The 26,223-nt window shown below is 45.2% G+C and overlaps 2 protein-coding genes across 4 annotated transcripts in view; one reads left to right on the top strand and one right to left on the bottom strand.

Annotated features, from left to right (window-relative positions):
• Window positions 1-1,677: 1,677 nt before the first annotated feature.
• usp1 (ubiquitin specific peptidase 1) lies at window positions 1,678-6,411 on the bottom strand. 2 transcript variants are annotated; one of them, XM_076170179.1, is made up of 9 exons: window positions 6,258-6,411; window positions 5,570-5,787; window positions 5,239-5,383; window positions 5,030-5,134; window positions 4,770-4,936; window positions 3,972-4,681; window positions 3,482-3,637; window positions 3,156-3,357; window positions 1,678-3,052 (listed from the first exon to the last, which is right to left on the bottom strand). In XM_076170179.1, the coding sequence occupies exons 2-9, from the start codon at window positions 5,740-5,742 to the stop codon at window positions 2,296-2,298; spliced, it is 2,415 nt and encodes an 804-aa protein (XP_076026294.1). In that variant the 5' UTR covers window positions 5,743-5,787; window positions 6,258-6,411; the 3' UTR covers window positions 1,678-2,295. The 2 variants fall into 2 exon arrangements, with proteins under 2 accessions (XP_076026294.1, XP_076026293.1); XM_076170178.1 differs by having other exon boundaries at window positions 5,570-5,790.
• A 769-nt stretch (window positions 6,412-7,180) lies between these two features.
• Window positions 7,181-26,223, top strand: part of kank4 (KN motif and ankyrin repeat domains 4) — a 62,624-nt gene continuing 43,581 nt past the window's right edge. Inside the window, exon 1 of one of the 2 annotated variants that reach the window (XM_076170153.1) lies at window positions 7,181-7,266. The gene's annotated coding sequence lies outside the window, so the exon portion shown is untranslated. Of the gene's footprint in view, window positions 7,267-9,663; window positions 9,892-26,223 lie in introns of those variants that run through there. The other variant, XM_076170152.1, reaches the window with a different exon arrangement.

Genomic DNA, 26,223 nt, shown 5'->3' on the forward strand with positions numbered 1-26,223 from the left:
AACAATACTTGGAGTTTTTTTCTTTTAAGCTACTTCAATTCTGACAGATTGGTGAGAATACCTAGTCAGGGTTGTTGATACTCCAGATTAGCCGTAATCAGGGTCGATCAGTCATAATAATTTGTCAACCAGGAGGATTAATCGGGAGTATTGACCCTGACCGACTCCACAGAGGTTAAACCCTTGGTATCCCCCACCAGTCTGTCTGGCCTGTACTAGCAAGTCCAGTTGCCTAAGATTAACTTTCCTTGGACATGCATCATTGTTACAGTCCCTGTCTTCTGACAAGCTCGAAAGGACCACAGCACATGTGAAGGACGCTGACACAGTTTTAACAAAGCACAATGCCAAACTAAACAGAGAGAGAGAAGGAACGCCAGACCAGCCAGCATGGACCATCGGATCCAGCCTCCACCTCCACTAGCTACCTAATCAAAGAACGAACTTAATCAATCAAGCCCAGGCACTCTATACATTCGAAAGAGAACCAGGAAACTACATCCAATGCTGCCTCCTTCCTCCAACCACATACCTGTAATCAGAGAGAGAGCTACGCTCTGTTACTGCCTCCTTTTTAATGCACAGGTGAGGGTCATCACCTGATGGCAGGGCACACACACACACAGCCTGGCCACACAACAATCATCATATTTAATTGCATATACCATGATTTTTTCCCCTGCCAATGGAACGTAGGAACAGAACCTCAGTCTCCATAATAATCAGCCACCTTTTATCAACAACAAATTACCAAGCTGTGAATAAGTGAATAAAAAAGACATTATGGTAAAAGAGGACAACCATGAAGACAATATAGCAATAAATCTTTATTGGTCATGGTGTGAAATCTTCCAGCATTTCTATAATTGCAGTAATCGAGCACAAAGGCTGGAATGAGGAACAAATTCATTCTGTAGACATGTCTGCATATTTATCAGGCGTGGTGTCAGATATCACAGATACTGTAAGCACTTTAATCAATTCTCTACTTCAGATATATTAATGACACCATGAATCGGACTCAGACTAAACTGTAACAACCTGAGATGAGCACTTCTGCAGTGATTGATGGATATTATAAATCACATGCCATCAGTACTACCATGTACCTTATACCTATTTAAGTGCATCCATAACTTAAACGTAAATGTCTCATGTGATTTTCTTGGTTAGTCTTTGTTGATCCTAGACTAAACAAATTTTGGTTTCTAAAAATCTTGACATTTCTGCCAAACCTATAAATAACAAACAAGGCCTTAATCACAGACAGGACAATCAAAAGAATTTTCTAACATTTCCTTGTTGGCTTTATTCTTTGAGATTCTGACATTCATTTCTAATACATTCCTGAAAAGTCGATTTGTACAGAGAACAACTTGAAAGTCACTTGCTCAGTTCTTATCCTGACCTTAGATTGAGCATTTTTTAGCACCGTAATTTGGCACCTTGAAAATGTGCAAAATAAAGCATCTGATGTTGTATTCATGGTGGGCTATCAAAGGTGACCAATAAACTTATACAAATGCATAATATCACCATTACCTTTATGGTTTCAGGTTAGTTGTAAGTGGAGTTCTCCTGCATAGACAGCACCGATTTCAGGCTTGAGACGCTGCTACAAAAATATTTATATAGAAAAGATTAAGAACAGCTGTTCTTGGAATTTGGCACGAGAGGCTTTTCTGAGAAAATACAGGATATTCTATGGAGAAATGTCAGCTTCTGATCTATTTGACCTTGTGAAGCTCTGATTTGTGACTTTATTTGGCTTTGAAGGTCAATCACTCTTATTCCAAATGTAACTACACAGTTCCCTGGGAGTGCAAAATCAGGGAGATTACATGAAGGTTTGTAGCTTCAAACACTCAATTCCCAAAATATAATTTATCAATTTCATCTCGTTCACTCAAATGCTTTTTCAATTTTAAAAAACACGAGAAAATATAAAAATGCGTCAAGCTGCAGACAGACAATGATAAGAGAATGAAGACAGGCTGAGAGTATTACAGACAGAAAAGACAGAACAGCTTCATTCCTGCCACAAACAACAGGAAACCTCCACCTGCCTGTGTCTAAAATAAAAGTTCTGATCTCATTTAGGCTCATCAGCCGTCAAAAGCTTCAGAAAGTCACATTCTGAGTTCTCGGCTGAAACAATAGTAAAATGGCAACAAGAAACTGGAATGATTTGCAGTATTAAAACAGTACAACGTGTTCAGCTTTTGAAGCAGCTGTCGTTTCGATCCCCCGTTGAGGCGGCAGGATGACAATAAGTCTGTTTGGGACCCTGAGTCCTCAGCATGCAGGCTCAAACCTCCGTCTGTAGAACAGCAGGTACGGCGTGGAGGAAGAGCACGTCTGAGGGGAGCAGGCTCTCAGGAAGTCCTCCTCGTCAAACAGACGCACCTCAGAGTCGTCAAAGAGCAGCCACTTGCCCTCATACGCCAGGAGATGGTGCAGAGCCTGCTGCTCCGTGGCCTCAACCTCCTCTCGGGCCCCGGGGGCCTTTTTGAGCTCAGTTTTAATGACGTGCGCAGCGCCGTCAGTGTTTCTTCCACGCTTACACCCGTCTGACGCTGCACTGTCTTTCTCTGCCTGTTTGCTGAGCTCGTAACTCGACAAACTCCTCTGCCCCCCCAAGAGTCCGACTCCTCCCTCCAACAGCTTTATGCCATTTCCCGTTTTGCTGATATTCGTTGAGCTGGCATTAGTGCTTCTCTGTCCCCGCGCACCGACGCTGAACGACACCTCGCCATCGTCATAGTCCAGCGCCCCGGCTTTCTGCTCTGCTCCGTCACCCTCCTCTTCCTCCTCCTTCTCCGCTTCCTTCTGGCCCTGCTGCCACAGCTTCACGTCCTTCAGGTCGGACATGCGGATGTAGGTGGTGTAATGGCCGCTGCTAATGGTGACGCCGCTGTGCATGACCACGGCAAAGAGTTCGTAGTGCTGCCCCATCATGCCAGACTGCCTTGTGCACCACTCCTCCAACGACAGGGTCAGAGGGGTCTGTAAGGGGGTGTTCACTTTAGACAGGCCGACGTAAGGGTCCAATCTGGGAAGGGAAGAACAGGGAGAGCAGGGCAGAGTCTTATTCACTGACACAGCACCAGATGTTCTATCACATACAGTACACAGATGAACTCAGCTGCACTCACTCTAAGCTGCTGGCAGAGAAGCGCTTCAGGTGGATGGTGATCACTTCAGGGGTTTTGTCGAACAGAAGGCTCCTCTCGGCCTCCGTGTAATGGTGGCAGGTCTCGCAGAAGTACTTGTCCTCGCCCACAATGCGCTCCACCGAGGCAAACTGTGCAATGGCCCACTGCAGGGTCTTCAGCTCCGGTTTGGGGTCCGGGGAGACTAGAAGAGGCACGACAATGATTCTTTAATAAACGATGGAAACAAGAGCAACTCTTGCCGGCCCTCCAGTTGCATCTTCCCCATGATGTTGTAAACAGAGTCAAGAGTCAACAAGAGTCCTCACCATCACAGAGGACGGGGCTGCTGGGCTGGTCGTCCTGCACCGGGACACTGATGTCCTGGAAGTCCTCTCTCCTCTCTGTGTAGCTCTCACACTCCAGGCAGCGAGTCCTCAGAACCAGGCTGCCCTGAAACAAGCGCTCCATCAGGTCCAGGCCCGCTGAACAGACAGAAGCACAGAGAGGCGACACACTGATCAGTCACACGCTCGGGGTGGAGCAGAAGGATACAGGAAGTCAAGCTTTAAGGGTTTATTGCATTCTGATGACTTTGATGCCATTGGAATGATACAGCTGTGTTGTTTAGGATAATATAATATTGTTCTTCAGTGCTTCAGATTCAGGTGATGCAAATTATTCCTCTTGAATAATGACGTATGTATATACTATATCGATTTGAATTCTAATTACGTTACTGCTTATGATTTGAGCTCATTAACATTTCTTGCAGGTGTTAAAATGCTTCATACGTATTTAGCCTTTGCTTCTTCTCACCGTGACTCTTTGCCGTCTTGTGGTGTTGGGTGGTGTCCTGTGCTGCCGGGCCCTGGCTCCTCTTGTCGTCCAGGCTCTGGTCTTCCTGCTCCGGTCTCACTGGGTTCTTCCCGGTGCTGCAGCTGATCTTCCCCATGCTGCGGAACTTGGAGAAGATGCTGGGCTGCTTCACCGAGGGCCTCAGCCAGCTCAGCCTGGCTTTCTTCTTCTTCTTTCCGTCCGTCTCTTTGGGTGCCTTTTGGCCTTTCCCCTCCCCGTCACTCTCGCCCTCTTCTCCCTCCCTGTCCACTTTCTTTACCCTCTCGTCGTCGCTTTTGTCTTGTGTGCTCTCCGTTGTGATTTCAGTGGAGGACTTCCTCTTGGAGCGAGTGAAGGGTTGGTTTCCACTTGCGCCATCGTCTTCTGCATCTGATTTTTTGGACTTGACAGATTTGGGCTTCTTTTTGGCGTTTCCAGCCTCGGTGTCGCTCTTTCTCTTGCCGCCGCCCTGGCCGTCCTCCTCTGTAGGAGTTTCGAATTCGGTCACAGAATCGCTGGAACCCGCTTGAACTACATTCTCCGCCTTGCCCCCGGCCGCAGGGTCACCACCCCTCTCCAGCTCTTTCTCCTTCCTGATGGTGTCACAAGCCTCCTGGATGTATCCCAGGATGCACTGCAGCACCTCCTGGGCATCATGCTGGAGGTAGCCTTGATACATGGAGTTCAGCTGCCTGTAACAGACATGGATTAATTCATCAAAAAGGCTGAAAGACTTTTTACAACCACCCTTAACCATTTGGACGAGTTTTAGTTCATCACCTGAGCGTGTGCAGTATTTTGCGTGGCGCGGTGGAAAGCTCTCCTTCACTGAAGCTGTCAGGGTTCAGCAGGAAGCTGGACTGCAGTTGCTCCACTGAAGCGATCAGGCTGTTGAAGCTCCCGAGGAGCTCGATGTAAGCTGGGAAAGAATCGTCGCCTCCTTCGGCCTGTAGAGAATGTAGTTTAACAGAAGACAATGAAGAAGCATGTCTAACACTTACTACAGTTACTGTCTGATGCAAAGGATGTGTTGCACCGACCTCTTCATCACTTTTATCAGCTTCCTCCTTTGGTTTGTCTCTCTCTTTGGACAGGCTGTACAGGTTCTTGATGCCTTCTCTGAGGCCTGGGCAGTAATACAAAACCTGCAGGAGTAAAGAGAAACCGTCAAAGTTAGATTTTTTTTTTTAAAAAGGGGCCAGATTGTTATCAGGACTGGTTTAGAGAAGCTTCCTCTGTAATGACCCACCTGTAGGATGCTGTTCAGGTAGCAGGTGTTGCCCAGGTTGTTGAGGCCCACAAACGGCACCAGGTTCTCTCTCTTCTCACACGGCATTAGAGGGATAGGTGAGGCCGAACGGCAAGAGGGACCAGGAACCACCTGATCACAGCAGCTAGACGGTTCAGAGCAAAACACAGTGCCTCAGTTAATAAGAAATAAGGTTCAAGTCCCTTGCAACCTTGACAGATAGATTGATGTTGGGGTGTCTGTGAGTAAACATGGACGAGTTCTAATACTTGCAAACCTAACACACATGATCTCTCTCTCTCCAGACAGCATATGAAGAGCATAGACTCACCTGTCCTCGGGCTCCTCAGGCTCGGCCGTTCTGAGTTCATCAGCTGGAGGTTCAGAAAAATCCAGAGCCCGTTTGGTTTCTTTCTTCTGGAAGAACTTGAGCGACAGTTTGTTCTTCTTGACGGGGCTCCCCAGCGCTGCCGCCACAACGTTCTCGCCCTGCAGTCCCGGCATTTCTCAGACAGGTAATGTTCCAACAAGCAGATGCAACGTCGCCCCCTACTGGTGAAATACAATTTGTTTAAAAGTGAACAGGCGCCGCCGGAGTTCGGTAACCACGAAGCTACGAACGTTAATGCTGCGTAATAATACAGCCAAAGAAGAATTGAAGAAGCAGCACAAGTGACTCAACAAAATGGACAAATTAGAGAGTTACTGACTGCGCTACTGTAGCTACGAATTACATAACACGCTAGGTTGCTAACGCTAAATAAGCGCTACTAAGAGTTCAGCCGGCTTCAACCGAATTAAACGGTTCGGCTTAGTACCGGCGCTTTTATTGACGGTACGATTGAAAATAGCAGGGGAGAAAACCCAGAGGTTCATCGCGTCGTGAAAACAGAGACAAAACTGTAAGAGCAGAGCTGAGAAGTAGAAGCAGGAAAAAGACAACACGCCGATTTTAACAGTTCCTAACAAGAAACCCGGCTCACGGAATTCCGATCCACCAAAAGTTTTTTGGAGCTCACCTTATTAATTCATTCCACGTAGAACTTGTATCGGTTTCTAAAGAATATCCAATTTTAAAACCATTAAAAGAGTATTTGGGACATTGCAGATGGTGCGGCAGAAGTTGGCGCTTTTTCCTTGCCGCAAGACCCGCTGGCTCCAAAAGCCGCCGGTGCGACTTCAGAACACAATGTAAAAAATAAATAGAAAATAACAATCGCGTTGGTTTTAAATTGTATTCTGGGTGTGACATGTGTTAACTGAGCATTACGTTTGTTAATTTATATAAATTAAGCGCTATGTACCGAAATATCAGGCTTAATGCAAGACACCTATTTACTTGAAGCCCCCTTAGATGACGGTTTCGGAAGCCATTTTGTAGTCCATCGTCACGTTTCTGTAGTAGTCCGTCACGCAGCGTTAAATTAAAAGGAAGTTTAGTTCTGCCTTCAAATGAATTTAAAAAATAAAGTCAAGTTCAACTCGACAAGCGGATTGCCAAAGTACTCTCCTATATAAACATAATGAATAATTAAAGCTTGTAAGCTAACACAAATATTCTAAGCAACCTGATAATCACGGTTTATAGAAGTAGATAGAACTTGTTGGAGGAACCAATGTTAGAGGAAATCGACATTACTCTTCTCGAGTGGCTCTTTTGACTTTTATTTTGAAGGAGCCGTTCGGAAGTTACTTAAATTCCAAAATGTTCATACTCTTTACTCATGGTAGAGTAAGAACCTCGTGGATATTTATTGTTTTTGTCGTTATGTTCAACAGAATTTTGGCGTATGCAGCAAAACAAACGTCCATACTTACACCACTTTAATATTTCCCTTAGATAAACACACAAAGTACACATTTTCACAGTATACAATTGCTACAGTGAATGTCCACGACCAACCGACAGAGGGCAGCATTATCCACAGAAATGGGGGCGTACCAACTCTCAGCCCAGCATCATTGCCGCCTTCCTCTGGAGCCTCTGGTTAGCTGGCCAGCTGGTGTTGCCTCTTCACCATCTCAACGGTAAGATACTTTTATTATTTGCGTTACTTTCTACGTAAATGCACGAGCCGCTGCCTGTTTGAGAGAGCAACCAGTGTAACGTGTCTGATAATTTGTATCGGTGTGTTTTTTATTGGTAGCGTGCGTTAAACGACGCGCTTGAATGTAGCGTTAAAAAAAAAGAGAGAAATGGCAGGTGTTTGTTGTGTATGTGCACGTTTGCCATTGCAACATAGATGCTTGGGTCGATACGTCGGTGCTGTGTGCATGCAGGGGAGATGCACCGCTGCTGCAAAATTGCCTGCACGGTCAGCTGCAGGATGTATCGATGTATATGAGCTGCGTGTCCCACAATCTGCTCCGGTTTGGGGGAGCAAGTGATCGGTTAATACTGCACCGATGACACAGTAATTGATCAGAGTAGTAACCTACCTAATGTACTTGTTGTATTCAGTATTCAACAGTGATGTACGTGGCGATGGAGCCACAGCATGCCATCATGATCACCATCATCATCCTCATCACCCTCAGTTTATAGCCTCAGCATAATGTTGTCGCTCTGCAATCTGCTGGTTTGTGCTTTGATGGCGGTTTTCGGTCACTAAATGACATTACTGACACTTTATATGTCAGAGCTGTCACTAGCTACTATAACTCTACAATCGCAATTCAGAAAATGAGAGTTGGTGGTAGGAAATAGTTTAAAGTTCAGATTTTTAATAAAAATCAATAAATACAGGTGGGGAGAGAATTCTGTAAGGATTCTCCATTCTTGAACTTTATTCCAATTTTGATGTTGCATGAGGAAATTCTTTCTCTCTCAACATTCTTTACTTCATTCTGCACAAGATTCTTTCAAGTTATAGTAATTCCTAGTTCTTAGTTCCGTTTTTTTTAAAATAAACTCCAGTTGGTGTTGATCTAGGAGAACTATTTGAAAAACATACTATCCTCAGTAAACAGATATGAGTGACCAAATTAGTGTGTGTTTCTGTCCATCCGTCTATATCTGCTTATCCAGTGAAAGTAGAAACATAATTTGGCAAATTTACTTTAGACTCTAAAGCGTTTAACAAGGTTTGAAATGGGCTCAATGAAGAGATGTGACCCAGGATGCTTTAAGCAGCAGGACAGATGAACAATGATGGCTGATGGGAGGATATGAGCCAAAGAATCCAGGTTGTTGCTTTCTGTGTCACCACATGTGGCTTCTTTTAGACATGAAACATTAATCATGACCGGCCTTGTCCGAGAAAGCATGTGGCTCTCAGGTACAGGTGAGAGGTTTGGCAGCTTAGACCCTGGCCCTTCATTAGACCCCCGCCCGGATCCCAGAGCAGTGCAGGGAGAATGAAGACATGTTGAACGATAGGCAACAGTGCACTCTGAGAATGGGAAGCATGTCCTCCAATCTATCTGACGAACAACCCCCTCTTTTACGATCTTGTGATGTTTTGTGTGTCTTTATATATATTTATAGCGAGATGATCCAGCTGTGTGCGAGCAACCTCATGACCCTAATGTCAAATTCTCCCTCACTCAGGCCAGAGTGATGAGTTAATATATGGATTTATCTTCTTGTTATCATGTTGTGGCAAAATTCTGAGATCGAGATGTTATGGCTTCCTGTTGGTCACGAATGAAGAACAATCTGCCAAATACCTGCTGAGATCATAACAATTAGTTTTGGAAAAATGTTGCTCTGGTGAAGCTCACGATGAAACCAAGTGAATATTTTATCTCGACTTCGAGTATAATAAATATTGTAACACATGGAGATGTTGCTGTCTTAGTCTAGATAGCCTAGATGTGATCACATACACACACACACACACACACACACACACACACACACACACACACCAACTTGCCAACTTATGGTAGAGTTTACTGAGATTTCTGCTCTTTAGAGGCTTTTGAGGCCCTGGAAACCGCAGTCTGTCACTCTGTGTTTGTCACTGCTTTGCTTTTGCATTTGCTGCTTTATTTATTTTCACCCGGAGCAGCAGCAAACATTTCACACTGGATGTGTTCAGTCAAGAGAGTAGTGTGTGTGTGTGTGTGTGTGTGTGTGTGTGTGTGTGTGTGTGTGTGTGTGTGTGTGTGTGTGTGTGTGTGTGTGTGTGTGTGTGTGTGTGTGTGTGTGTGTGTGTGTGTGTGTGTGTGTGTGTGTGTGTGTGTGTGTGTGTGTGTGTGTGTGTGGAGGGAGAGAGAAAGAAAGGGGGGTCGGAGGTGGGGAATTAATGAGGTCCTTTATGGGATGCATGTGGACAAGCATGGGTACATACGTATGTGCATATCAGATGAGATCTGAGTCTCTCTCTCTCTCTCTCTCTCTCCCTCTCTCTCTCTCTCGTGCTGAGGAGGTGGGTGTATCCAGCCGGCAGCTCTGATGTTAGCAAACAGCGACTCGTCCTCTCTCCTCAGTCAGTCAGCTCTCTGCTCTCTGTAGTAGTCTGTAGTTGTCGCTGTTCACTCGGCGCTGCTGAGGATAAGCGTGCATGACTCAGGCAGGTGGACGGACGCTGCCTTAGTGGAACACTTTGCTGTGGTCATTAGGTAGAATGAGATGAAGCACCCTGGAACATTGGAGCGCTGTTAATGCTGACGTTTCCTCCCATAAGGATACCACACAAAGCTGCAGAGGTAAGGGAAGGATAGATAGATGATCTCTGCACTACTTACTCTTCTGCCCTTCTCTTCTACTTTCCCTCCGTCATTGGTTGTTTTGTTTTTTTTACTTAGATTCTCGTCTCCTTTTTTCTATGCGATATCTGCAACACCTTTAGGATTTTGTTTCCCATTCACAAACGTGTTGTTTCCATCATCACGTGCGTTTTCAGACTCTATGCTGCGCTTCATTGCCCCAAACTTTACACCTGAAAGCATCTGTGTGGTAATCAGGGTGAGGATCTCAATCCTATTATCTATGAATCCGGTCTCTTAATTCCTCTTCCCTTTCTTTCTCATGTCCATGTGACACACACACACACACACACACACCTTTATCTCTGCTAGAGCTTGTCCATTACATCTTTCGGGATCTCTTCTTTGTTTTTACTGCCCCGCTGGCCTGACTAATGTCTTTCAGCCGGAGCCTGATGCCTGCACATATATGCATACAGACACACTAACACACACACACACACGGTAGGATGTAAGCTTAGCAGGCAGGGGAAGGAACAAGAGAGAGGAAGGAGGTGGTGGTCTTCTCTCTCTCTTTCTCTCTCTCTCTCTCTCTCTCTCTCTCTCTCTCTCTCTCTCTCGCTCTTCCTCTCTCTCTCTCTTGCATGCATTCAGAGTCTAAGTCTTGGTCACTGCCTTGCTCGCATGCCAGGGAGAATTGGTCATGGTTGGGTGGCTAACCGCGGCTACACTGCACTAAAAAGGCAAGACGTTGCTCTAACAGGGAGCGCATGTTTGCAGGGACGCCACTTCGTGTGTGTGTGTGTGTGTGTGTGTGTGTGTGTGTGTGTGTGTGTGTGTGTGTGTGTGTGTGTGTGTGTGTGTGTGTGTGTGTGTGTGTGTGTGTGTGTGTGTGTGTGTGTGTGTGTGTGTGTGTGTGTGTGTGTGTGTGTGTGTGTGTGTGTGTGTGTGCGCGTGTGTGTGCGCGTGCGTGCGTGCGCTCTGTCATTTCTAAATCTAAGATATGGATAAATATGCGCCATCCAAGACATGTATGTAGCTCATCATTCTGGCTTTCTAGTATTTAGGTCGTAATGTTTTCCGTGTGGACATAAATAAACGATGACTGTGCGTGTGTGAGAGTGTGTGTCCTTACATTTCCAGGTTAAATGGAAAATTGTTATTCACACGCACACTGCCTCAGCACCTCCAAGGTATGGTTGACCTGCATTTAAATACTGTGGGCGTGTGAGTGTGTGTGTGTGTGTGCGTGCGTGTGTCTCTCAGCGTGATTTCTGTAGAGGTGCTGAAAGGTGACTCACCTCGCATGCTGGTGGCTGTTTACGACGTGTGGCAATTTCCACTGTTTAATAAATGAAAACCGAGTGCCTCTGACAGGAAGTCGGCTCCAAGTTCACCATTCACACATGTGAGCTATTTCAGAAACTGTGGAGAGGGAAGTCTGCAGTCCAGGTGACCAAAAGGCAAAAGAGCTGCAGAAGCTTCTCCACTGGCTGAGATGTTAAAGATACTCACTGTTGAATTTCAAATGTTCCCAAATTGTGGTCAGTGAGTGCCAACCAAGAACGATACCCTGACTCCTGCGACTGAATTCACGCAAAGGTTTCTGGCCGCCTCAGTGTTAGTTGAGGGTTAGGCAGGACAGGTCGGACAATGTGTAAAGCCATCAGACGCGACCCTGCAGTCCAGGAGTCTGAGGGGTCGGGGAGCGGCGTTCGTCGAAAAGCCACAACTTAACTAAGTGGTGTAAATACTGCAGTGAAGCCAGACCATTAAAGAGCAAGACTGTATAGGAAAAGCTTAGAGGCTTAATCTGATGGGAAGGGTATTGAAGCACAGAAATACACACAGACACAGACACGGACACACGCACACATGCACGCACACGCACGCACGCACAGACTCAGCCCACCCAGGATCTATCACTCCACTGCACTGAGCAGCGTTGGATGGATGCTCTTGTACACAGCAAAGCTAAGCACAGAACACTTTGTCTGAACAATGAAACATACTAAACTTTCCCTGCCTCATCACACACATACACACACTCAAAGTGCATTCCTTATAGTCACGATAACGATTCTAATTTATCATTCTGAAGACTGATTGCTGTCAGCTAAGAAAACAGCCCAGCACGCAAACACGTGGACACACCACAGGACTCACACACATATTTTTTGATGTGTGTCTGTGAGAGAGAGAGAGAGAGAGAGAGAGCAGTGTTTTGCAGGTTTCTTTCACAGTAATTCAGAGTTGTAATGTGCAGTGTGTGTTTGTGTGTGTGTGTGGATTTGGCCTGTGCCAGGGGATGCCAGTTTGCCCTCTGTCGCTGCTGGACGGCTGTCCAGTCCTCCCGTGTGCTTCATGTTCTGCACGCTTTGACGTCCTCCATAGGCTGTGTGTGTGTGTGTGTGTGTGTGTGTGTGTGTGTGTGTGTGTGTGTGTGTGTGTGTGTGTGTGTGTGTGTGTGTGTGTGTGTGTGTGTGTGTGTGTGTGTGTGTGTGTGTGTGTGTGTGTGTGTGTGTGTGTGTGTGTGTGTGTGTGTGTGTGTGTGTCCTAATCTATGGGTCCAAATGGTTGCTTTATTGGATACCTGAATACCTGGATTGTTTGAATGAATTAAGATGTGTATGTGCCACCGGGTGATGTAGCGCCCAAATCATGATTTACCCCACTATTGTGCGTCTTCTGTGTGTGTGTGCGAGCGGCGCAGGGCAATAACACTAGATGGATTTTTTGACATTGTTCCATCTCCACAGTATTCCCAGTTGTTGTTCCACAGCTGGGCTAAGGAGCTTTAGGGCTTCTTAGCTCTGCTGTGGGAAGGCGCAGGACTCCCTAAACTCTCTGTCTGTCAATCAAATGATCCAAAAACCTCTCGCCAAGAAAACACACACACACTCACTCACACGCTAGAGCCAGTAGTTGCCGTTAAAGCGAGCAGACGCGTGCACACAAACTTTTTGGCTTTTGGTACACACACACACCGGCTGAATGAATGCCTCGGGATAACACCACCAATCTCGTTGGCTGTTGACACACTATTCCTCAGCAGCGTCGTTCCTTCACGGCTCTCTCCACCACGTAGCTCTTCGGTGTCCTAAAGCCTGGGCCGTATCTTTCCCTATCAGTGTCAGCAGAAGGCCCAGTTCACACGGGGCCAGAGGTGTGTGTGTGTGTGTGTGTTGTGCACTCAGCACATCTGCACCACAAACCACAGATTCTCACAGAACTGCCAGACTGAAGAACTGTGCAGGATTTCAGATGTAGTGGCTCAGCAGTCCTCGTATTGTTTTCCTCCATATAGCAGCTAGACAAGCGTTACTCGGCACTGACTCGGCTGAACTGTGCAGAGCACAAGCAGAGTCAGAACAATAAATTAATGTCAGCCAACCGCAGAATCTGTGAGGTTGTTGTGTCTGAGGTGGATCTTAACCGGTCACTCAGAAGCGCTTCTTCGCTTTGAGAGCAATGTCAGCTTGTTGCACCGAGCTCAACAGTGACGCATTCTCTGGTGTGTTTTCGTCCACTCTGCGGTTGATGCATGAGTGGGTGTGTTTAGCTGGACAGGGGGTCACTAAGGTGGGCTGCAGTTCATTTCTGAGTGGACTGCGGAGAAGGGAGGAACAATGTTGTGCTCTGAGGCTTTCCCTTGTTCATTGTCAGCTGCTTAGGCGGGGACATGTACAAGTACAACAGTGTGGTTTTTCACTTTTTAATGCAAACTACTGAACTTCTGAACTTCAGCAGTGATTCAGTGAAGTATACATTAAATACTGTACTGATGCCACCGAACAGAAATCTTGTGATGGTGGCATCAACGATGGTTTTGTTGAATGTACCACAAACAATTCATGCACAAAACATTGGTCGATTTGGTTTTGCCATTTTGGCTCCATGTCAGTTGAGTCCCGAATTGATGACTTTTTTGAGAGATCTCTGCTTACAGAAAGTTCTCTTCCCCACATCTGGGTTGGAGCCATCTTTTACAGGTGTACTCAGGCATGGCACCCTGTCAGGTTCATTTCCCCAAACTCCAGTGAAACACCCCTGTAATCGATTTTTCACACTGGTAATGATGTGAACTTCATGGCAGGAAGTCAATTTAAAGCTCATGGTGCTCTCTGGAAAATGGTTGAATGAGCAAAAAACACACCTTGGACTTTAGGTTGGCAGCTTCCTGTGAGCTTAAAGGAAATACTGTAATGTAAGCTGTGCGGCCAACTTTTCAGGTACAATTTATAGCCTGCACCGCTGTATTGCAACCGGACGTCTCTCAAGAAGCAGCGTGGAGGAACAATGGCAGAGACCCAGCGCTGTATCCCCGACACAGCGCCTTAATGGGTTCCTGGCATTGACAGGCAGGAAAAAACAGAGTCTGTCGTGAGAGGAGCGCAGAGTGCCGGAGGGAACGTGGGACTTCCTTAATGGAACCTTCACCATTAGATACTGTGTTGTGATTGGCTGGCTCCTGGAGGCAGGAACTCCTTGTGCCAGTGGAAGTGACCACTCCCTGTGAACACTGAACGAGTGTGTGTGTATGCTCTCTAAGGAGTGTGTGTGTGTGTCTTGAGGGTTATATTTTGGATGTAATATGCGTGAAAGCATGCGCGGCATACTACAAACATTCAGAGGACACTTTATTAGATACAATACAGATCTAATCTCACCCTTTTGCAGCTCATAATTTTCATTCACATTTTTGATTGTTGTAATTGGTGATTGGATTTGCTGCTCAGTATTCTGGCATTCTATCAACCCCACATCCACCCCAGCATCCACCTCCACTGCACATCTAAGTTTGTTATCATCATCGTCTATCTTGATTGTATACCTGCATAAATATACCTTTTCTCCATAAACTAGTCGACGGAGATGCACGAGCAGCGGCTTGCTGTTTATGTTGCAACCAGCTGGTGTTGCTGACAGCGTGAGCGACAGAGGGAGAAACTGTGGCTGAACCGCAACTATGTGAGACAGGGGAGGAGTGTGTGTGTGTGTGTGTCACCGCGGCTGCTGGACAGTCGTGCAGAGGCTGAGTGAATGCGTCTTATCCCGTCTGTTGTGAAGAAAGAGGTTGTGGTGTCGCCCTCATGATGGAGCGCTGCTACAGTCTTAACCTGTGAATTAACGTTTACACACAGGTCACTGAGGTCCTAAATGAAGCGTTCTCCAGCCCTGTTATACAGCAGTATCATCATGTGGCTTTTTTATCACTGAATACAAGTTTCCAAAAAAAAAATTGGCCCTGTTTCCAAACCTTTTTGCTAGCTTAGTGCGATGTAAACAAGGGCAGCAGAATCAAACATACTAGCTTATTTAGAGTGTAACATTAACCAGCACATTTCAGTTAATTTGCAACAATATGACCTGCTGTATGTTAGTGTTGACGTCTTAATGATTTTCAGTTTGAAAACCCTACATTTCTAATGCTAGTTAGCTAGGAATGCTGAAGCGTTTGGTACTACATCGTCTCATTTTAGTATAAGAATCCAGTGACATCGCAAATATCTATTTCTCATACCTGGGTAACTAAGCTCAATGAGATAAAGGGCCCACAATGCCACATTTTTGTAATTTTTCAGATTCAATGATGTCTTGTAGCTGCTAGTCTCAACAAAACTCAGGTGATCTATTCATCTGAGCATCTCTGCCGTTGTTCTCGGTTGGTTTGATTTGTAGCTCTCAGATCCTTCAGGGTTTTTTGGTGTCTAAGATGAGCTGATTGTTCAGTGCTTGGGCCTCTTCTCTCATATCATTGCTATTCTGATGATACTCAACTCTACTAAGGATCTAAACGACACTGATGTGGAAACAACACGTCCACCACCTTCAACTTAACCTTTTAAAGACTGAAGCCGTTCCTACAATACAACACTAGAGCCAATGCAGGACTTGATTCCTTTTTACTGCATTGTGCTGCTCCCTCAGTGTGGCTCTGAGTCTGCAGACAGACTATTTTGTCCTGTGGTCCCTTGGTGATGGTGGTGATGGCCAGAGTTACTCAACTCCTTCTATCAAATCCAAACCCGGTGAAACCTTCATTTCTTGGTTTGGGTTCCAATTCTTTTTAGGGATGTTTAATTGCATGGGTGGGTGTGGATGATTGTGAGATGTTTGTGTTTGTGTGACTTTGTCCTCCACACACACACACACTCTCTCTCTCTCTCTCCCGCTCTCGCTCTCGCTCTCGCTCTCTCTCTCTCTCTTGCTCGCCCTCTCTCTCTCTCTCTCTCTCTCTCTCTCTCTCTCTCTCTCTCCATCTACCTTCTTTGGACGACCCCAACAAAACACACTTTCTGTTTGCCTACTCATCTTTTCTTATAAAAAATGTTTTATGTCTCCCATCTGTAAGCAAAAGAGAACATTGTCTTTATGGTTTCCTCTATCCCTTCTCCTCCCTCTGTCGCTCTGTCCTTTCTCTCTCTCTCTCTCTCTCTCTCTCTCTCTGTCTCTCTGTCTCTCAAACACACACTCACCCTGCTGGAAAGGTTCGGCTCCAACTGAGGAGATTATGTAGCTTGTAATAACCAGAGCGCTATGAAGGCAAAGATGAGGAGAAGATGAAAAGAAAGATGAAAGAGCGAGATGGGAGACGGAGAAGATTTTGTCTGTGTGGCATACAAAGTGTGTGTGTGTGTGTGTGTGTGTGTGTGTGTGTGTGTGTGTGTGTGTGTGTGTGTGTGTGTGTGTGTGTGTGTGTGTGTGTGTGTGTGTGTGTGTGTGTGTGTGTGTGTGTGTGTGTGTGTGTGTGTGTGTGTGTGTGTGTGTGTGTGTGTGTGTGTGTGTGTGTGTGTGTGTGTGTGTGTGTGTGTGCGTGCGCGTGCGCAGGGCCAGGCAAAAGGTTTTGATGTTCCCATCTTTTGAACTTTTCTTAACTGAGAGATTGATAGTACTGATGGGCTGCATGAAGCTCAGGTATGCAGATAAACAGCAGATGAACAGATGAATGCATTTCTGTGTGTATGTGTGTGTGTGTGTGTGTGTGTGTGTGTGTGCGCAGGCGGCAAGTCACATTATACACAAATATGCTGACATATACATTTTAACAGGACTCCCCCCTGTTTCCCTGCAAACACACACAGTTGCTTGTAGGCCACCAAGTTATGTGCTTTCAATGCTGTGTGTATGTGTGTTCGCACGTGTGTTCGCACGTGCGTGTGTACTCGCATATGTTTGTCCCAGTCAGAACCTTTCTTGTGTGAGTGTGAGGCCTCGATGGAGCTGCCTGCCTGACCGGGATTTAATGAGCCCTGAACTCTCGCCTGCTCCTCCACCACATCATGTCTCCGTGCGCCGTGCCGCGTGTGTGTGGGTGTGTTTGTGTGTGTGTGTGTGTGTGTGTGTGTGTGTGTGTGTGTGTGTGTGTGTGTGTGTGTGTGTGCGCACGCATTTCAGTTTCTCACAGCTTTGCCTTGGAGTTGCTAAAACAGCCGTTTCCCACCAGGGCCTCGCTGGACATTTCCGTATTTCACAGCGTTTGGCCTGTGCTTTCTATTTTTACTCACAAACTCAGGAGTGTTGCAGTCAGAAAAATGTATCCAGAGAGGCGTCACTTAAATCACCAGGCACCCACGAGAGCCTCCTGAGCACATTTCTAATATGACCCAAGCTGTCAACTCGCAAATACAATTTCACCCAACAAATTCAGTTTCCTATCATACCTCATATAGCAGCAAAATAGTGTTCCATGAAGTAAAAACTGAATCATAGGTCCATTAAAGTGTTTCCACATCCCAGAATTCCAGGTACATCAAACAAGAAATATGAGGTAGGGTAACTTCAGACACCGTCAAACACGATTCTCTCCGTGCTTTCAGAAATGCATACAGTCCGCGTCAGATTGCCTCCTCATCACCAGCAGGCTCGGCCCAGATCCTCATCCCCTTGAGCGACCACCTAAAACCGTAAAATCTGTCACTTTTTGTAGGTGGCGACAGGAAATGAGACCCAAATTAAGGCACCGTGAAACGGCTGATATGGTGAGAATTCAGTTTACCCAGGAATCAGTGAGGCGCAGGGATGATCATTCAAAGGCACAGCAGCAGACTCGGCACTGAGACGAAAAAGTGATGGCTACAACTTTAAGGCAACTTGGCAACATCGAATCATCTGTGCAACTTTTAAATTCAGGAAATATCACAAGACTATATCATGTTACAGCTTGTAGTATGTAGCTTTCTTAATCACTGTTTGTAGAATTTTCATAAATCGTCATTGCACCCTGATAGGGATCCATGAATTGAGGGAATTTTGGAAACATATTGTGTCTCTTTGCACAATTCTTACACACTTCTGCTTTAACCAGACATCTACATTCTGGATGTCATCGGTCATGATTGCATAAGTGTATAGACAATTTTTGGACATGGAGGAAACAAGCAGTGACGAGGATGCCGAGTGGTTAAGGCGATGTACTGCTAATCCATTGTGCTCTGTGCACGTGGGTTTGAATCCCATCCTCGTCGGATACCTTATCTTAAAAATCCCTATTTCAATGAATAGAGGAAACAATGGCGCAGTGAGTTCCTTGTTGTGAACGGGTCCCCGGCCCCCTGTGCTTTGGTTTCCACTCCCATCAAAAAGGTGTTGGGTTAATGATCATAAATGCAGAGGATCATCATAAGAAACATTTGTGATTGTTGGCGGCAGCTGACTATATTGATTAATTCTGAACATGACCCTGTGTGTGTGTGTGTGTGTGTGTGTCTTCATTCATTCAGTCTTCACATCGAGCGTCACTGTGTTGTTGCTGCCCTTGTAACACTATCAGTCTGGGAGCTCTGCTTCTAATTCTTTCTCGGCCAGAACCGTGATAAGACATTTACATAGTCATACATTATTGGCCCCGCATTCCTCTATCGTAACTCAGCCCCTGCAGGTCCAATACTTGCTGACATGGTGCCATTATCTCCCTGTTCTCCCCGGTAACTAAAATCCACAGACAGCTCTCCATGTCAGCCAATCAGATAACAGATAGACCCTGATTTCCAGTCAGCACTGCATGCCTTTCATCCTGCTTCTAGAAAGCATTTTGCCAGACAGATGCGACGCTGCGTGCTGTTTACTATACGGAGCATCTTAATGAATGAATGTGAAAACGAGTGAGGAGAAAGAAAGTGAAGGATGTGTCGAAAATAGAAAGTCAAAGAAATGAATAAAGGAAAGAGAGAGAGAGAGAGAGAGACCAGATGGAATGTATGAGGGTGTATAGAACTAAATGAGAGTGGGATGAATGAATGAACACAGTCCATTCCTCTTATGACCTCCTTTCAAATTTTTTCTGCTCAGAAGAAGATTAAATGATTGTGCAAGTGAGACAAGGAGAGCGAGAGAGAGAGAGAGAGTGAGTGAGAGAGGGTTCCACCAGAGCATTCCAAAGCCCACATTTTCCTCCACTATCAGTCTTTCTGCCTCTACGCCTGCCTACTCCCAATCAGATATTTCTATCAGTCAGCAGTCGGTGCCTGAAACACCAGCAAGTCAAATCTGATGCAGAGAGATGGAGGAAGAGGAGGAGAAGGAGGATAGGGGGAGGAGGAAGGCGGCCGGAAGATATGAGAGGAGGCAGCTGTGATGGGCGAGAGGGAAATTGCATTCCTGATATATTTGGCATCTTAAATGAGGGTTTGGTGGCACCAATTCACTCTGGAGTGTGATCAGATGCCGGCGAAGCGCGTTCGCATTTCCTCAGCGACATCCGCGTCTTGATTAAACTCTCATCTGAGCCCGGAGCAAACCTAATCGGTTTCCTCAGCGTCCTCGCCGCCGCACTTCTGCTTTTACTGCACATTTACACGAGACCCTTAGATGAACGTTTTCCTGTTGGAGTTGGGCCGGTCGGTCAGCTGTCAGTGTGAATCCGTGTGTGAATCTTTTCAGACCAAAACATGTTGGACTGACGACCTGTTTTTATGATTCAGTTACTCCATCAGAGTGATTACATCTCATATCCTGTATTATTGCATCTCTTTGTCTCTTTGTATTTAGTTTCCTTCCTCACGTATGGTTCAGATTGCACACCTGGCCATTCCAGGAGAAGGAATCTCTCTGGAGTGCCTCCCCTGAGCTTCCTTCCAATTCCCACTGTGGCTCCCCTCTACAGGTCTGCCATTTCCTGGTTCTCAGCTTTTTGGGTCCCGGTGGAAATGCTGAAAATTGATGTAAATGTATCAATCAGGCACTTTCCGGCATTAGGTTTGGATCGTAATTACAAACTTCCTTATCTGGGGTCATCCTGAGTAGGAATTGGAGGAGGAGCTACAAAAGGTCTGGTACCAAAATAAGTCCTGGTGGTGCACAAACATCCCCATTGAACAATGGTTCCTCTTATAGTCTTTAATTATTGATCCACCGACAACAATTTAGGAATAATGAATGTCCCAGTCTGGAGATACGAGGTTGAATAACAGTTGAACAATGTAAACATGTAATGGCCCCGTCGTGCCTCAGTGCATCACTTAGTCCTGCTGTGTGTGGCCACGTTTCTCCTGTGGATTTCTAAAACCAACACAAGCTTTTCCAGCGCGCATCACAAGTCCATACCAATTATGAGCTGCTGTCTTTGTCATTCTGCTGTGCATTGTCTGCTGCTGACTAAGCTGCTTCAAGCCTCTTTATGCAACCCAACAATTGGACACAGCCCAGAGTCCCAGATTTGGCCTTAAACGGCTTCAGTCGTTCGTGTGCCAACTGCGTTCTTTTATGTGGAGGGAGATACTGTAAGTAGCCTATAAAACGCTCAATTGGCCATCAGGATCAAGCGGCAGTTTGTCTGCTCCAGGCCCGTCCTCTTCTCTTTTTTTTTTTCAGAACGTCGTGGGGTTTACTGCAATTATATTATCATAGGCTATGTGTTTATTGTGAATAGATGAAGGCAATCGAGACAAACTGCATCATCGGCCAGTAGATTTGTGCTCCCAGGTCGGCTGCTTTTATCTCTCCCTCTCTCTCTCTCTCTCTCTCTCTCTCTCTCTATCTCTCTATCTCTCTCTCTCTCTCTCTCTCTCTCTTTCTCTTGCTCATCTTGTTTATCCCGTGTCCAAAGCTTTAATACCACGCACACACATGCACAAATGGATGGAGAGAAAGAAAAGAGTGATTTTTCTACCTCTTCCTGTGTCTTCCTTTTTATCTGTCCCTCAGTGGTTTCCTCTCTTTCTCTGTCTATCTCTTTCTTTCTCTCCCCCTCTCTCTTTCTTGCTTCTGTCCATCCATTCAACTATTCGGCAGGGTTGCATTGAAACACAAGGGTCGATGACCAGGTCACATATCAGGCGGATGGGGCTTTTCATCATAGACAGTGAGCATACACTGCATACACACACACACGCAAAGACACACAAAGACAGAATGCTTTTGTGATGGTGTGAGAGGATCTTACATGTTCCCGAGCCTGATTGAATTTAGATGATTAGGGTTGACTGTCTAGAGCTGGAGAATCGGAACAAATTCTGTCGTTATGCGTGAGCCTTAAAATAACTCGACTAAACTAGAAGATGTGACAGCGTGTGTGCGTTAGATCTCAAAAGTGTGTGTCGGGTGAGTGGGGGTGGTTACATATGTAAGCATATTGCTGGATCTGTGTCAGTGCGTTGAGGTGAAGTGAGGACTACAGCAGCCCCGTACATCACTCTTAAAGGCCGTTTTATTAAGTTAAACCCGATTAGGACACATTGCCTCCATTAATTTGCCTTGTGAATGAGAAAATCCTTAAAATTGAATGACGCGGACGGCAGCGGTCCGGCGTCTCCGCCCGGCTGACTGTTGCCGCGCGGCTTTGAGAGGTGTGGAACGCGGTGGTGAAAGGGAAGAGGGTAAGCTGACAGGCAGGAAGAGCCTTCGATGGGATTAGCACAGAGGCAGACAGGGAGCAGAGCTCCAGATTGATTAAAGTGTAATCCTGCTGGATAATCATGCCTCCTGATGTGACAGCACCCTGTTTTACACAACCCCCAATGTCCCTCCATACACACATAAACACAAACACTCTATAGGTCATATTCACACACTCTCCACTCACTCACTCACTCACTCACTCACTCACTCACTCACTCACTCACTCTCACTCTCTCTCTCTCTCATCAAAACAAATGCTGGTAACTATAGACTTAAGGGGTTTCAGCAAATCCTACAAAAATGTGTGTGAAAAAAGTTACATTCCGTAGCTTTAATATGCAGGTAACCATGGCAACAGTGTTTCCATTTCATTACATATCACAAGTTAATCATTATATATACTGTGTGGGACAAATGTCCTTTTTGTCTTCAGAAGTCCACTGGTTGTTCATGAACAGGCATTGCCTCGATCAGTGACCTTGATTCTCTATAGGGTCAAAGGTTACTGTGACAGTAAAGTCTTGCATGCATCTCATTTACTGTATGCTTGTTCTTAGTGGAACCACAGTAAGTGCAGATTTCCATGCTGGTTTTGCGGGATGTATGATTCATGGGAACAGTTTTCCCTTAAGGTGGATGCCGGCAACCTCGGGTTAAGTACGTATATTATAGATCCCAGCTCGGGCATTATCAGGATGGGAAAGGAAAGCCCAGAGCTCTGTGTGCTGGCTTAGCGTATATGGAAACTGGCCTGCAGCATAACAGGGGAACACGAATATTTATTTTAGATCTGCATCACACGTCCAGGGTCTGGGCAAAGTCTTATACGCTATATGTGCCGCGCTGTAGTATTTGTCTTGCTCAGAAGGAGATTACATTGAGATTGCGGCGGCCTTTTGTGGTGACTGCGGTTTAGCTGTGGGTATGAAAACACACCAGGAGGCCCAAACGCAGAAGAAGCGTCACTGTTTATCCTGGCATTTACACTGCATGTTGTGTAGAAAATGAGACAACAGAAGAAAATTATAATGATGTGACAATAGTGAGAGAATGACAGAAGAACAAAGGGTGCACTACACACTGGCAGAAAGGAAAGGCAGAAAAATAATGACAACTTGGTGGCAGCCATAATATGACTCACAGCCTATTTATTTCAGCTTCGTCCAGCTATCGTACACTGCTGTTGTGGGCGAACTTGCAGTGTTTGTCACCATATTATGTTTTGTTTGCTGTTTAGTCACGGTTTTTTTTAAGCCTTCTGTTCATTTTTTAACTGCGGAATCTTCTTGTTTTATAGAATGCAAATATTCCCGGGTGAGTTAACCAATAAGTAGTGTTCAGTCGCCAGGCCCTGAATCATCGCAGAGTAAGGAAGCGGAAAATGATTCCTGAAGTTTCTGCAGAGGGTTCCTTAAGTATGAATGCATCTCTCACCTCCTCACTGCAGATCACCCTAACACTTTGCTTTTACTAATTTGGAAAAGTGGAATTTACTTAGTAACTAATTTGTATATTACAAGGGTCATAAAAACGCCTTATTCAGATTGTTTGTCTGTACTGTGAGAAAGGCTGTGTATGTCAAAATTGATGGGATTCTGAATTTGAACGTCACAAGTTGATACACTCTTTTATGATTCCCTCCTCTGTAATGCATGTGTTTGTGTGTGTGTGATATGAGGGGGTGCAAGATAAATTTCAATTGCATGCGATTTGCTGTGAATTGCATGCAAAATGACGATTAATAAAGTATCTTATCTATCTTTTACATAGTTGAGTCCATGGATTCACAATCGCATTAATCCATTTCTCTGTCTAAGCATCTGCCACTGTATGTCAATATCAATCCAATGTATATATGGTACATGTGACATATGAAAAAGTCAGTTAACTTAATTAGAGCATAATTGAAGTGCATGTTAACAGTTTTGGGGGAAGCTACTTCGAAGCAGTAGCTACAAGCCACTATCGTAATGAAGTCATAAAGTAATAAGCTACAATGCAAGCTCCTAAGAGAAAGTAGCTGACTACAAGGAGAGAAAACAGCTCACAGCAGAGTGCATTCAATCCAAAAGCTAAAGTAAGAGATGAATTGTGGCTTTATTCCATCCACAGAGAGAGGGATAGCGTGTGTGTGTGTATGTACGTGTGTGTGTGCAGGTTGTTTGATGAGCAGGGGAATCCCAGTGAGGAGGCCAGCAGCTTCCTACGTGTGCCAGCTTCCTGTGTTTGGCTCCTCTTGCCTGAATCCTGTGATCACGACCGAACAAATGATCTTTGAATACAAGAGACAAAACACTCCCCTGGTTTCTCTCACATCAACACACACACACACAAGGATACACACACACGCGGTCATGTTTTGCTCTTACCATCACACACTGGCATAACTTGACCGTGATGAGGAAAACCACTAGTTTAAACACTGTCATCACTTCAGAAGTGCTGGGCAAGGGAATAATTATAACTTCATCCTCCATCCAAAACTGATGCCTAGTTGCCCTTGAGCTAGAACTAAAATCCCAGCAGCACCCGTACAGGTGCTCATTAACTAAACGGTAACAGGCTGTGATTGTCTCGGGCACCTCCCAAAGGAAAAACTACCACTACTTTTACACCATCTGCATATTTCTTGTTTAATGAAGCTTATTCTTGCAGTCAGCATTGCTTATAATACATATTTTTGCAGGAGGTCAGCAGAGATGAATCAAAACTGTGACAATTGTTCAGTACCTCTTGATTTAGCAGGCAGAAACTGTAAACACAATTGGAACTAAAAATACATGTATTGGTATTATGACGTCAGATTTGAAGGCACCTAAAACCACCTTAAAGTACTCTTTTGCTCATTTGTCCGACTTTGTGCCGACTTTAATCCATGTGTGGAGCGGTTGTGTGAAGCTCTATATCCGACTTAGGACTTACGATTTGCTTCTTTGCTGGCTGTCATGGCCTTGGGGTCCCTCAAGGATTCCCCCCTTCTATCTCATCCAATTGCCGAGTGCTACAGTGCCACTGATAACACACTGATAATCTGAACTATGGTCTTTGTTGCAGAGAACCTGAAAGTCCCCTTTACCGTCAGATGATGACTAAAAGTTTTTTAAGTCATGATTCTTTGAGTTCTATGTAAAACAGATTCTTCTCTTTCACTTTCGCTCTCTACGGTGGCACACTTATCTACACACTGGGGGCTGCTGATTGGCTCAATCCATCATCAGAGTGTATTTAAGGGATCTTTGCCGTTTTAAATGATTTCAATCTGCGGTCGTTTACATGATTGTGGAGAACAAGACTCTCAAATTGGGAAACTCGTGTATGAATCAAAACGACGCTGTGAGCCAATGTAGGAACAGCTTAACCAGCCAGGATCTCCCAGAGCCTTGGCTCCTTCTGCTTACTGCCTCCATTTTAGAAAGCTTTATCACTTAGTTCCTCTTCATTGGGTTTCTCCACGACTGCCAGGACTTAACGCTAAATGGTGAAAAGCTATTTTTCAGTGTAGGTCTGCAACAGGAACGCGATGTGCTCGTCTCTATCTGGGGCTGGCACAGGCGAATGTATCATGTGAGTGGGTGATGCTGTATGTCATTAGCAAACATCATTTATTAATCAAGGAACTCAAGAATAATTTTCGTTTGTTTTTCTCTAAGGAAGCAGAGCTCATTTTCTTTATATTTCTTTTTTTAGCTGCTGCATAACTCACAGCATTTACATTTACACACTCAATACACTGATTATACATCAATACTGCAATTAAGGCAAAGATTTAAGTCAGATGTGAATTATTAAGGACTCTCTGAATAGCCATGGTGTTTGCGTAATAGCAGTATCAGTAGAGTCCACCTATTGAGGTACAGCCTGCGGAGGGGGCAACTGTGACGTTTACGCGCCTCAATGAATCAATATCCAATTACATAATGTCGGTCTGTTACTCAGGCTGAGCATATTTCAGTTCATGCTGATTTCACTGTAATTATGGTGCATGCACGGCGTCAAATACATCGATTTATTACTGTAATCACAGTGTAATTGGAGTTATAACATGCATGTACATGTGCTGACACCTTTCAGCTCTTTCTTTCTGAGGTTTGCACTTTTCCCATATAGATCTCCTCTCCGATACCTTTGTATTCACTAAAGCACAAATCTTGATTCCTTCCATCGGTTCTGTTCCGTGTGTGTGTGTGTGTGTGTGTGTGTGCAGTGTGCAGTGGAAGTGATGTGGCTTTCCCTTTCCGTAATTTTTCCAATCTGTCAGTATTTGAGCTTTAGTGTGTTGTGCTGTTTCTGCTCCAGATAGTTTTGGGGTAAAGTTGTCCCCAATTTAGCTCCAAACCTTTGGTCCCACAGCGCCTGATGGTGAGAGCCCCAATCTTGCACAACTGTTGCAGAATTCCCTCTTGGGGTGAAGCAACAGTGTTGTAACCATCTAAGAACTGAGAAAATCTCGATGAAGATCAATCCTGACAGATGAAGAGATTTCAGTTCCGCCAT

Source organism: Genypterus blacodes, unplaced genomic scaffold (assembly GCF_046128005.1).
Source record: "Genypterus blacodes isolate CSIRO-AG114 ecotype Tasmania unplaced genomic scaffold, CSIRO-AGI_Gbla_v1 ptg000215l_1, whole genome shotgun sequence".
In the NCBI taxonomy this organism is placed as follows: Eukaryota; Metazoa; Chordata; class Actinopteri; order Ophidiiformes; family Ophidiidae; genus Genypterus; species Genypterus blacodes.

Bases quoted from the DNA above. Each gene is read 5' to 3' on its own strand.
- usp1 (XM_076170179.1), bottom strand. From the start codon at position 5,742: ATGCCGGGACTGCAGGGCGAGAACGTTGTGGCGGCAGCGCTGGGGAGC. The intron at 5,384-5,569 runs GTGAGTCTATGC...TGAACCGTCTAG, and splicing joins CCTGAGGAGCCCGAGGACAG to CTGCTGTGATCAGGTGGTTC. The intron at 3,638-3,971 runs GTGAGAAGAAGC...CTGTCTGTTCAG, and splicing joins CAAGACGGCAAAGAGTCACG to CGGGCCTGGACCTGATGGAG.